At 39.1% G+C, this 14059-nt stretch overlaps 1 protein-coding gene across 2 annotated transcripts in view; it reads left to right on the top strand.

Moving 5' to 3' along the window:
• LOC149323271 (dynein axonemal heavy chain 6-like) overlaps positions 1–14059 on the top strand; it is a 187108-nt gene that overhangs the window by 154560 nt on the left and 18489 nt on the right. For both annotated transcript variants that reach the window (XM_089488669.1, XM_089488670.1), the window contains 2 exons: positions 6589–6710; positions 8637–8766. In XM_089488669.1, coding sequence (XP_089344795.1) covers positions 6589–6710; positions 8637–8766 — 252 coding nt within the window. The remainder of the gene's footprint in view (positions 1–6588; positions 6711–8636; positions 8767–14059) is intronic.

The raw sequence follows: 14059 nt of genomic DNA, 5'->3' as shown, positions 1-14059 counted from the left end.
CCTATAAACAGAAAATTGTCTCTTTGGAAAACAGTTGTGTTGTTTGCAGAACAATTAGAAACAGGAATCCACAGCTCACTGAAAACATTCTGGCTATCCACAAAGCAAGGAATGGGAGAATTATTATTATTGTTGTTGTTGTTATTTCTTTACAATTACTATTAATACTGTAAAAATAAGATTCAAATTTAGTACACATATGATTTCTTGATATTATAACCTTAATGAAATATTCTTCAACTGCTTTAAAGGAATGGGAGAATTTAAAGGCGAAGCCGTGTTTGTCATGTCAATATTAGGTGAAGTGTCCATGGAATTTGCAGAAGCTGAGGATGAAAAAATCTCAAAACATATTAATTTATATACACACACACACTCCTTTTTGGAATCTAATAGGAAACCATATAGGAGGGGAAACTCTCTTCTCTGGGTCCTGCAGAGAAGCATTTCATGCCACCTCCAAAAAATTCTCATCGTCAAGGCAGGATTAATAAAACTAAGATGGGGGGGAAAGGCAGTGGAATTGGGAGTGGAGGAATGGTATCATGGATTCTGCCTCTGGACTTGGCACATGGTGATATAATCCAAAGGACTCTTCACATCCAAGAATGGCTGTCCACAGTGTGTACCATTACACTGAGAGCCAGTATGGTATAGTGGTTTGAGTGCTGGACTATGACTCTGGAGCCCAGGGTTCAAATTCCTGCTTAGCCATAGAAACCCACCAGTTGACTCTGGGCAAATCACACTTTCTCAGCCTTAGAGGAAAGCAAAGCACATCCCATAATAGGTTTGCCATAGGGTCACCATAAACCAAACAGCAGCAGCCATTACCTTATTTTGCTTTAATGTGTAAACTGGACACATCTACTCTGGAAACAGCAGACAGAAAATACACATTCTATTTCACTGTGCTATTTTTATATAGTTGCCTTTCCGATTAGAGCTGCATGTTAAAGTTCTTAACAGAAATGTCGCAGTTCAAGGATTTAGGAGGCCTGCAGGCTTTACAGATTCTAAAGCGATTACTGCATATTTTATAAGCTTTACAAGGACTCTTTAAAGTCTTTATCAGATCATCTGAGTTTAAAGTTTGACATAACTTTAAAACTACAAGAACTTTTATTAGGCTCTCTGTGAGTCTTTGAATCCCACTGGGCACATTACCTGTACATCTTTTTTGACTGACTAATGTAGGTAATAATTGGAAGTTTAATATTTGTGTGCCCCATTGCTTTGCTTACACTAGGAAAATACAAAGATCCATCTTTCTGAGACTTTATTTTTCCCAACTGCCTGATATAAGCCTGTGTGCACTGCTGTTTTGTAACTCACTCTTTCTGATCTAAGCAGACAGGAATATAGAGGAACACCAAGAGTGCTGCTGTGTGTTCTGGTTCTTCTTTGGTTCTCCTACTACAGTTTATTCTCTTTCAGCCACAATTGGAAAGCCTCAGGCTGTAGGGTATCAAAAGGGGGGAGTTGTACCTCTATCCTGGATGCAAAACATAAGGGTGGCTAATCACTTGATGCTTCCTTCCCCCCTCCTTCACTGAGGCATAAGAAAAGAGAAGAAGGGCTTGGATGAAAGGAACATGACCCACCACAAGGAGTTGTATCACTAAGCTTGGCGTCACCCTGTGTGATAACTCATGGTTTCAACCTCCCCCATTGACATCTTCTCATACCACACCATACAGAATCCTCAGAAATTATTTTTGTACCAATGTTACTCATACATCGTAGTTCCCATATATCACTGAATATGATGGCAATAGTTGTGACATAAACAACTAGCAATATTAAAATTACACCTTGAAATTACAATATCATATGCACAGCCTAAATGTATTTACATGTACATAGATTCATGTTGCTAACGTGAAAACTTGGTAAGATGTGATGTTTTTAGAGAAAATTTTAAAATAATATTTTTTAAAAAAATTTAAATTTTAATGAAAAAGAAAACCTAGGGTCTCTCCTTTCTCCTCCCACTGAGCCGTGTATCACTCATACCATCTCATCAGCATTTTAAAGGGACGCAGGTGAATGCCACAGCTCATTTCTCCCCAAAGGCAGATGTTTGGAGAGCAGTGATGTCACCCCCCCCCCTTTAAGGTGTTACCTGGTGCTGCTCACACATGACACACAGTCCTAGTGATGCTTCTGGCCACAAAGCAAACTGATCTGCTCCCCCCTCCCTACCCTTCCCCTTGGAATTTCTTTGAATAAGGCAGAAAAGAAGAGAGGAGATCAGGGTTCAGGTGTGGAGCGACTTGCAACTTGAAGGCACATACAAACATATATTATCCAAGGCTCTAAATTCTAGACATTCCCGCCAAAGCCTGTTAGGACCATTAGGTAGCCTGAATTTTAAGATTTCATTTTTTAAAAAAGTAAGGACAATATAACCATAATCCAAGATTATGTCCCACCCAGAGAGGCAGAAGGAGGAGGAAGTGAAAGATCCTGTGCTGAAGTTCAGGGGAAAACTGATCACACACTCAAACAAGATATGTTGATAATCATAGAGAGTTGGAATGCTAAAGCAGAGCAGAACTAGAGATTTGGCCTGGAATCAAGAAAAGAATCAAAGATTGTGTACTTATAAGTTTATTTCCTGCTTTTGCAACTGTGTGCCAACAATCTTCAGAAGCTATGTCTCTGCTATAAGCAACATGTCCTGGTTACACAGAATCCTAGAAAAGTATTCTTTTGAGGGCAGGTTATGTGTGTAAAAATGGGACCTTCCTTACAAAAACAAATGTAAGCAATTAGGATGTGCATAACAGGGATTATGTACTCATCCCAGACCATTCTGGAAGAACAACTAGTGAACACTTTTTAAATAAAAGATGTATTTGTTCCAAGGCATCTTCATGAGTATATTGTTCTAATTCCTTATGCTTTAAATCAGACTCAATTTTATGTAAATTATTTGTATCTTTATGTAATCTTTCTATTTTATATAGTTTTAAATTGGAGTGTGTCAAGCTAGGTCCACTGACCTAAATAAAGATTGATTAATTGATCGATTTTATGTATGTCTATATTTGTTGGTGAAATCTCTTATCTTCAGTGGCAGGGAAGTTGATGCTTTCTGTGAACTGATCCTCTTTAGTCAAGCCAGACATCTTGGCTTGCTTGCAGATGAGCACAGTCATTGGAGGTGTCCACCATCGATCTAACCCCTCCTTCCATTGTTGCTTCCTAGACATTGTACTGCCTGCTCCCATCCCTCTGTACACTACAATTCGTGAAAAGACACATGCTCAAAATAGTATCAAACAAACTGAAAGTGTGGGCTAAGTTATAATGTGCTTTATTATCTTAAAAACGGAAAGGAACCCACTCAGCATCAAACAGCTGCAGCCTCTCCATCCCCATAAAACATGTTTGTGGTAAAAATGTTCAGTGGCTTTGAAGCTTATCACACACATTATTTTCCCCATTATGGGAACGGGAAGGGGACTCTCGGGGCCGCGCACGACCGGGAAATAAATGGATTTTATCATACAGCAAATCATCCTCAAAATGGTCCCGTTCCGCTCCCTGGTGCCAAGCCGTCCCCATTTAGGACTGAGGGGCACCATTTTGTTTGGCCAGCAGACTTCTGACCCGAACATTTAACACTCCTCAGCACTGAATAGGGCTAACTTGGTGCCGGGGGATGAAACAGGGCCATTTTGAGGATGATTTGCTGTGCGATAAAATCCATTTTCCCCGTCATGCGCAGCCCCGAGAGTCCCCTTCCCATTCCCATAACAGGAAAAATAATGTATGCGAAAAGGTTCTTTGACTTTTATTAACAACAGTGCCAGGTACAACATGGACAGTTCTTAGATAAGCCCTCTGACAGAAATACCCAGATGATTTTTAAACCGTGAATTTTAAATGTAGATTGTTTTAATGTGTGTATATCTTGTCCTTTTAAATTGTTGTGTATTTTAATTGATGTGTTTTAACTGGTGTGGTGTGTCTGTTAATTGTTGTTATTCCTTGCCTCGATCCATTGAGAGAGATGGGTAAGAAATAAGTGTATTATTATTATTATTATTATTATTATTATTTTAAAAGTGGGCTATACTTCCTTGCCCTCCTCTTTCCCTGAGAGTCCAAGGACTCTTTTCTGTCTTCTGCCCTGATCCAAGGCCCTTTTTCTAAGTTCCCATCAATGCAGATCCTCCCAAGGACACTTAAGCAGAGATATACTGTATTGCTCTTTCCAGAGCCAGCACTCTATCATTTGCCTTTGGCCTTCTCAGCTGTCCAGCTACCATGTCACCTAGTCCCTGTTCTTTCTTTCCAAAGAAAATGGAAGCTATCTGGTTCTCTTTAGGGCCTACTGGTATGTTTCCATGTCTGCAGTTCTAGCTGACCTTTCTGCCAGGTTTCACCTTACTTTCCAAAGACATGGTCAGGTGTTGAACTCTTAGGCTGCTACTAGCCATCATTTGGCCAGCATTATCAGTGTTGCCATAGGGCAAGGATGGAGAACCCCTGGTCCACCAGGAATGAATGATGTACTGCTACCATCATACCTAACCATTGGCCAAACTGCCCAAGGACTTTATCACATAGGGGGGAAATCTGGGGGGTGGGATTTCCCCGTGAATAATTTGCTCCTAGTTATTAAGGGAATAAGTCCTCTTTACAGTAATTGTGTGAAAGTCTTCAGCACTATTGCACATCTTTGACAGGATAATGACAGCTTAAACCCCTGCTTTCCCCTGATTTTCCCCATGTGATAAAGTTTTAAGGCTGATAATAATAGAATTTCAACAACATTTGAAGAGCCGCAGGTTCATCATTCTTGCCAAAGAGCCTCATGTGTGCATGCCACATCCATTTACAATATGAAAAGGTATGACTCATCCCAAAAAGTATCACTTGTTCTCATGATGCATTATGTTTTTTGATTCCTTGCATATTATTCTCACCTTCCTAGCTCAGACGTTGGCTAGCAGCTTGCTCAGATGAATCAGTGTAGTGCCTGCCTGGCCCTTTGTAAAATCCTTTTTCTGCCTGGAGAATGTAAACCTGTTCGGCTCTTATATTGTCTCTGCCTGGTACATTCACCTTCTGCCAAGAGATATAAGTGTCTTTTCATGTTCTCTCATGGGAAACCTGTTCTCAGCTAAGTGAATAGTATTCTTGTCTACTTGTTGATTCAGGAGGCATTTCTACATGCCTGTCTTTCACAGAAGCTGTTCTTACTGTCAGATGTCAGGCAGTCGCGCATTCACTGTAGGCAGCTTTACTGATTATACCCAAACTAATTCAGACATAGATAAATCAGCGGGAGGCAGGGAAAGACTTAGGTGGCAACAGGCAATGTCTGATGCATATATGTTTCAAAGAAGGTTGTCTGCTAGAAGGAGGTGCCATCTGCTTTTTACTTACACACATACTACTTTAAAACCATAGCCCTTGTATGAATTTATTATATTCTTTGGGGGGAGGGAAGCAAATGAGATGGGAAGGTGATTTCTTGCCACTGTCTAGAACAGACATTTCATAATAATGTCAAGCAGGAATTACTTCTGACCAGCAGCTGTAATATCAGCTGCACAAATGTTCCCTTCTCCTTGCTAGCCTCTTATCAACACATGGAAATTAAGAGTCATTTTTGTCCCAGTTATATCTGCCTTCCAACAGCTGAACACTCCCCAAAGGAAAAGAAATGTATATGAGTTCATCTTAAAAATTTGCCTACTCTCTGTGTGGTTATTTTACTAGCAGGACTTTTTTGGGGACAGTTCCTGGAGAGGGCACAAGGATCATCCATCACAAGAGCTTTCCTCCAAGTGCCCTTGACAAATGAGGTGTGGAAGACAACAACATGGGAATTGCCCTTTCAGAGATGGTGCCCTACCTGTGGAATACTCTTCCCAGGTTGCTTAACAAAATACCTGCTTTTAGGTGTCAGCCGGAGTCCTTTTTCTTTTCTCAGACCTTTCAAACAACCCTTAACCCGATACTGGTTAGTTTTACGGTACCTCTGTTTGCCATTCTAATTCTTCTTGTTGTTTTTATTTTATTGTATTTTATCATATGGTTCATTATAATTGATGCTTGCCAAGTTTTAGGTCAGTTCAGTTGCTTTTCTTTCAAATGAGATTTGTTCCAAAGCACTGTTCCATGCAAATGTATCTTCTGCTCTGTTTCCTGAGGCAACAAATACTCTATTGTAAGGATTTCTTTTCTACAGAAAACAAAGGAAAATTTCATTTGTGTCAAAACTTTTTATTCTTATGAAATGCCAAGATGTGTAAATGCTAATATAGCTATTTTTTCTGACATTTGTGTTGTTGTCACTCCCGGCACTCTTAATCTTCCACATGTATATCACTCCCTGCTTGAAAAAGAAGAGGGAAACATTTTTGAATACTATAATTATGATATGTGTTTATTGTTTTGCTTGGGCCTGGTACCAGATAATAAAGACTTTATTGATTTCTAGATTTATTACTGTTTTTGGATCTGTGTAAAAGGCTACTTGTGTGAAACACATGCCTAAAATATTGCCATTCTTTTTGTATTTTAAGTGGATTAAAAAAAATCTGCTTTTGTCTTTTGATATAACAGGTGTCTATTTTGCTCCAGTGGCTGACAGTCTGCAGGATTTTAAAGACTATATTGAAAACCTCCCTTTGATTGATGATCCAGAAATATTTGGAATGCATGAGAATGCCAATTTAGCATTCCAGGTTTGTGAATATATTTAACATATGGGCTAAACGAAGTAAGATAAATATTTCATAGTTTAACAACGAAGGGGGGAATTTGATATTATGATCGTAGTCTGTTAAACAGGAATAACAAGCACCGATTGCTAAGCTGATGAAGATGCATTCATCCCAACATGTGTATTGAGAGAATACATCTTTTAAGCTGTTTTCTTTTTTTTAAAAATGTCTGCGTTATGCTATGCTCACCTATCATTATCATCAGAAGTATCATTAGGTGTTTATGTTCTAATAAGAGCTTTCAGATTCTAATTAGAGGATAAAGATCTGCTGACAATCTGTTCATAGCTAACACATTTGTGTAACTAAGTCCTGTGGCATTTTGTCAAAGAAAAATTTTCTCTGGAAAGCAATTTTTAAAATATCCTTATTAAAAAGTCATTTTAATAAACATGTGTAGTTGTTAATATTCTCACTGCAGTAAGTTTACAAAAGAAGCTCATTTGCAACCAAAATTATTTGTGTTAGGCCATATTCCTAGAAATGTCTAATGGGCTGCATGGAGACATTATCCAGGGTTTCAATAAACAATGGATTATGAACCCATAGGTAAGTGCCATGCCCATGAGATCCTCCTTTCTCTTGTCACACTTCAGCTTCAGTACAAGAGATCTTTGTTTGCATTAAACCAGAGCTCTCTGCTGCGGGTTCCATTTTAATGCTGTTAAACAAATAAACATTATGTCACAGTTCAGATATAGTGACAAATTCTGTCTTCATGCAAACCAAGATCTCTTCGTCCAAGCTGCCAACATTCAACAGAAAGAGGGGAGATGTAAAGAAGGAGTGCCTAGAGCCAGGAATGACCATCTGAATGCAGCCATTGTCTTGTTCATGATAGTTTGCTGATTAGCAAACCCAGAGATTAGGGTTTCACTTTTGCAATGCTAATTATTCTTGAGTAGCCCCTATTGCACCAGCAGCAAAGCCTCCATTCCATAACCACACATTTAATTGTTGTTTTTCATGGTTTCTATAACTCACACATATAGGCTTTGCATCTGTTGGTGAGCTACTGTTAGGGAATTTTTTAGCATGATCCTTCCATTATTTCTGCACCTTAATTCCAGTGAATATCTTTTACCCTTGATACTTCTACCTACACTGTTGCAGTTTTAACTGGGCTAGCTTTAGAAACTCAGTTGTCCAACTTCCATATCAGATAGGTTTACTAGAGCTGAAGAGCACCGTTTCTCAGATGAGGACTTAGGTGTGGGTTCTTGCTCTGAAAGGGAAATAACTGATAATTCTCTGTCTCCCTCCCATGCCAGCCACTTCTGCTCTGCTGCCTAGAACACCAAGTGCACAGTCTATAATCAGCTATGGCCCTTGAAGACTAAACAATTTTTCCCCTCTAGCAAGATAATTATTTCAAATAATTAAATGTTCATTCTGTTCTTGACATTATACTTATAGTTGATAATGCATTTTAGAAGGTTCAGTGGATTCAGTTAGAAATATGTAGGAGCGATTGCCTGTTACTTCCAATGAAAACACAAAAAGTGATTGTTGGCTTTCTATGGATCAGTGAGGAGGTCATCAACTACTTTCACACAATTTTAACTTTTTGATTCAAGAGTGGAAATGGTAGTCAAGTGTCAAGAATATATTATGTATAAGCTTTTACAGATCATTTCAAATGCTGAAGGCAATAAAATTTATTACCATTGATGATTCTGGTTATTTTTTCATGAAGAACAATTTCTGATGAAGAACGGTTTTATTCAAAATAAAGTGTGCATGTTTTCTTTTTAAAGGGGGAATTAAAAATATAAACCAACTTCGAGCAGGAAATGGAAATGATTGGAATGTAAATAAAGTTTTTTTAAAATTGACACCTTAAAATTAATATGTTCCCTAAGATATTTTTTCATATCTTCATTAAAGCGTAAAGAAACTAATACCTTAATCAATACAATTCTTGACGTACAACCACGATCGACTGCCCAAGGTTCTGGAAAAAGCAATGATGAGATTGTTGAAGAGCTTGCTACCTCGATCCTGTCGAAAATTCCTGGTATGGAAGACACTGCCAATTTTCTTTTCTAATTTGCTTTTCTATCATGGCTGGTAGCTACGTAGTCAGTTCCTTACCTTGCTTAGCTAGGAAATAGTTTGTTGTTAAAATTGTACAATAATCTATGGCCCGTACAGACAGGCCAAAATAAAGCTGTTTTAGGTCACTTTGGAGGTATGCTCTTTAAATGCTGTATGCGTCCTAAGAGGCCGGAAGCTGCACCAAATCCATGCTCCAGTCCTAAAGACTGGAGCGCAGCTTTGGCGCAGCTTCTGACCTCTCAAGATGCGTGTGTTATTTAAATAGCATACCTCCAAAGTGACCCAAAGCAGCTTTATTTTGGCCTGTCTGTACGGGCCCCTAGTTTCTTATACAAAGGTTCTTTTAAAAATTCATCATTGTGTAAACCATTGGAAGGTAAGTCATGCCACAATCTGAACTGGATTGTGCCATGGGAAACACTGCTATTTTTAGTGATTTATTGGAGGGCAGGTTGTTGTTTTCAAAAAATAGAGATTGAAAAAGTGTGAGGGAAGATTGCTATCATAGTGTCCTCACCACTATGTTGTAGGCTCACCATAAAACTGAAATGACTTGAGGGTATACAGCATCTGAACTGCGGAATTCCCTCCCAATGAAGTCAGTCTGGCTGTATTGTTTATTCTCCTTTCCAATGCTCCAAATGTAACCAGGTTTCCCTTTTCATTTTTAATAGCATTTTAACAATAGCACTGTACATTTCTATACCGGTTCATAGATCATTTTACATTATGTTAGCCAATTGCTCACCAACAAGCTGAGTACTCATTTTACTGACCTACAAAAGGATGGAAAGCTGAGTCAACCTGGAGCCCTGTGGGGGTCAAACTCACAACGTTGTGGCTGCAGTACAGGCATTTAAACATTACACCACCAGGGCTTCTATTTTTAACCTCTCTTGCAGGCCTAAACTCTTGCACACTTTAGCCCTTCTAACTTTTATCCTTCAATTATCTTATTGTAATTAATTGATCAATCAATTATATGAAATGGTAGCCAGACCATTTCATACTTTAAAAACAAAACAGAACTCCAGTACGTATAAACATTTACAGTCAACACTCAACCTTTTGCTGCATCTTTCTTCGTTATTAATTCCACCCGATTTCTTCTTAGATTTTTATTTCTTTATTAAAACCCTGTGTAATTATAATACTACAGTTCTGAGAATTCCATAGCATTGAGCCATGCCAGTTAAAGTGGTGTCATCCTGGATTAATTCTGCACTGTGGATGCAGCCTTATCCTGGCTCTTGTGGGAGATCTTACCAGTAGCAGTGCTACTATCAACATAGCCTTTTACCTCACAAGACCAGGCAGGTAGTGCCATGGTGGGTATCTAGTGTTACATTTCTCTAAGTCCTTATATTGGAATCTGGACTATTCTGCTGGAATTGCAAGTAGGTTGCTGAATACAGTTCTCTATGTTATAACAAATGCAGAGATGTTGCTGAGTTGGAGTAATTTCAGGGAAATCAATTCTATTTGCTTTAGAATGTGGACTACCAAAGAGGTTAAAATATGTAACAAATGAACAGAGCCCTGTGATTCGTATATCAGTGGAATTAAATGTGTATAGCTTTTAAATGAAACTAAAGCAGAAGTTTAGGGATTGTTTGATGAGAATCTGAGTGTCTGAATATACTGGCATTCTTTTTCACATTGCTGTAGCTGTAGCATAAGCCATTTCTGTATCTGCTTTATATATGTAAATCAAGCTTGAATAAGATGTTTCACAAAATATTCAGAGTAAACTCTATTGAGAAAGAGAATGTTCTGTTTTCTTCCCAGAAAACAAAGGAGGCTTCTTAGCAAAGTACATGTCTTTTGTTGCTCTCCTACCATCTCAGATAAATTGGATGTGTAAAACACAACAGTCCTCTAAACAATTATGACAGCAAAGATCCATTTAAAACATAAGTATTCTCCAGCACACATCATTATGCAGTTAAAACACAAACAAGTCAAGAGAAATTACTTGCACGCAGTATTTTTTCTGAACTCTAACTCTAAAAGGGTATGTTGTTGTAACTAAAATGTCTTTGATATACTTGGTCACTATAAGAGTTTAAATTTGTTTGTACATGTTGCTTTTGTTTGAAGACCACTACTAAACAAACTCAGAGATGTCAGTTTTGCATTTCAATTAAATTAAACTGTCCTGACTTAAATGAAGTATATCTGGAAATCAGTAATGTTCATTTGGAAGAAATAAAATGTAGATAATAAGTTTAGGCATAGTTACAAGAATATCTGCTTGTAATGTTGCAGTGTTGTATATTGCATTCTCCTCTACAGAACAACATCTATTCCAAAAGACAGAGACCTCAGTTTATGTCAGTTAATATTAGCCCAGTTTTCTAACAGGAAGGATCATGTTTGTTATGGATGATTTTTAGATATAATTTAGAGGAACACGCCACTAAACACAGAGTGACACTTGGGCAAAACTCTTGATTTTTTAAAACTGTTTCTTCGTGGTCTCTGTAAGTTACACAATTGGGTTATCTGTGTCTGTGCAATGCATTGTTCAGAACCTTCTAGAAGAGTATATAAGGTTTTTAGTGGTAGCCCTGCCCACCTTCAGTTCTATTCTTCACTGTTTCTGCTCATTTGGTTCCAAAAGATACCACTACAGCAGCATCCAAAAGACTGAGGATACAGGACACTAAGAGGGGAGGATGAGCAGGTTTGTTTGAGTAACAGTTGACCACTCAAAGAACTACATTAACAGGTATGCGACCTGTCTTCCTTCTTCATAGTCTCTGACTCACACAATTGGGAGACTAGCAAGCTACTCACTATAGAAGATGGGAGTGTCATGCTGCAGACAAAAATTATATATAACAGTGAAAGCAATTTTATTTGAACACAAATAACACTATCCTTACCTAGGTAACATCAATAACACTAACTTTATTTCAAACAGAAAAAAAGACTGTCCTCCCAAAGGCAGCATTAGATCTGAATCAACCATAAAGTCTGTAATGAAAAGAAATGTTAGGGACTGTGATGACATAGCTGCACTGCAGACATGGTCAAACAGTATGCCTCTCAGGAAGGCAGAGGACGCAGCTACCACTATGGTGTAATGAAATCAAACTGGAACAAGGAGGATTATCAATACCATCCACTTTGAGAATTGTTGTGCCAATACCAGCAGTCCAAGTTTCAAGTGGGAACAGCAGACAAAAAGTCTATTGCTCTTTCCCGATTTTGAAATCCTATTGACATAGAACACAAGGGCTCTATGGAAATTGAGTGCATGCAAAGTCCTTTCAAATTCAGTGGATGAGTTCTGCATAAAAGCTGACAGAATAATGTCCTGATTAATATGGAAAGTGAATAAGGTCAGCAAGAAGGATATGTCTGTACAAAGGACAACCTCATCACAGTAGAAGCATAAGTAAGGTTGGTTGCCGCGTAGTGCACACAGCTCACCAGCTGTCCTAGCAGAAGTGATTGCAACCAAGAAAGCAGTATTCCAGGTAAGTAACCTCAGGTCACAGGATGCCATAGGTTTAAAGGGTCTCCAGAAGAGCTAATTCCAGGCTGCATGTGGGGGCAAGATCTAAAATCAGTGGATTCCTGTACCCTTTCAGAAAGTTCTTTACCAGAGGATCCTGGAAACTGGGCTGGAAACAATAGGAAATGCCTGCCAGGTGGCATTTTAGTGCCAAAAATGGGAGACCTGCCACTGACAACAACAGGAGGAATTCAAGGGCATGTCAGATTCGAGCATAGGATTGAGAGAGTTCTCTTGCTGATAGGAAGGAAGTGGACTTATTCCACTTGTTATAAGTAAGCTCTTTGAGTCAAAGCCTTCTGGGCAACACCAGTGATGTTCTGGATTGTGTCAGGTAACAATTCTAATGTCATATCCTCCAGCCTATCAGCCTGAGAGTCTCCAGATCTGGGTGATGAACCTGACCTTCATGGATGCTGAGCAGATTTTGTCAAAGCGGAAAGGAGATGTAGATCTTCTGAGCCAGATGGAGGAGTGGCGCAAACCATGGCATTGTTAGGATGTTGTTCGCCTCATTGATCTGCAGCTTTGATGCTACTCTGGTGACCAAGAGGAACAGTGGAAAGATGCATGCTACTCTTCCAGTTGAAGGTGGTATAATACGATCCATTTTGGAAGCCCCGAAGGAGAAATGAAAACAATGTTCTACAAACTGGTGAAGAGATCCACTTGTGGAGTACCTCAGAGTCAAATGTGTCTATGAAGAGTATTAGGATGGAGTCTCCACTCATGACATGAATTCAACAACCTGCTTATTTCATCTGCTAGGATGTTCTCCTCTCTGTGAGGGTGGATCGCATGAGATATTAGACTTGAAATGCACCAATCCCAGATGTGCAACATCAGATGAAGCAATGTGTTGGACCTCATTCCATGCTGCAAACATTTAGGTAATACATTACCATGATTTAGTCGGTAATGATCTGAATGGTGTCACCTTGCAGGAAGGATTTGAAAGCACAGAGAGCTTTCTCCATGGCCAGCAACACCAAGGCATTGATGAGCAGCTTGGCCTCTTCCCTCAACCACTTGCCCTTAATGAAGAGTCTGTTGAGTGCATGCTCCAGCCCTCTAGAGATGCTTCTATGGTAATAGAGGGAGGCAGCTGAGGAGAAAGAAAGGGCATGCCTACTTTGATCTTTATGGGACCGAGCCAACATTTCAAGGAGCAATTAATGCTTCTCAGAATGGTTAAACACATGTAGGATGAGTTCATTGGTGGTAGAAGATACTGAGGCACCATGACTGAAGAAGACTGCACTGAAGGTGAGCAATGGGGTGACTTCGATGGTGGATGCCATATGACTGAGCAAGACCTGAACAGACTGGGCAGAAACTGTTTGGGAGCACTAGCATCTTTGAATGGTGCACACCAATGTTTGAAACTTCTCCTCTGGAAGGTATGCTGAAGTCAAAGTGGAGCCAAGGATGGCACCAAATGAACTTCACCTGCTGAGATAAATTCAGACAAGATTTCTCAAAGCTGATAATCGGTTCAAGTGATAACCAGTCCTAGAAGATCGAGAATGTAGGAAATGTCCCGAAGTAACTTCCTTTTCAATCTGGAAACAAAGTGCTTATACAGGGAAATAATATGTAGAAAATACTATGATACCTCTCTGTCTCAGTCAAATAGTGATGACAGCTATGTATTTCATGAACAGGGAGGATGCTGAGGATAAACCAAAGGGGAGAACATGAAACTGATGGGTTCTTCTTCCAACCACAA

This window comes from Sceloporus occidentalis, unplaced genomic scaffold (genome assembly GCF_023333645.1).
Source record: "Sceloporus occidentalis isolate IW3139 unplaced genomic scaffold, rSceOcc1.0.p SCAF_1, whole genome shotgun sequence".
Taxonomy (NCBI): Eukaryota; Metazoa; Chordata; class Lepidosauria; order Squamata; family Phrynosomatidae; genus Sceloporus; species Sceloporus occidentalis.
Note: the sequence above shows the minus strand (reverse complement) of the source record. Positions and strands in the feature narration are given on the sequence as shown.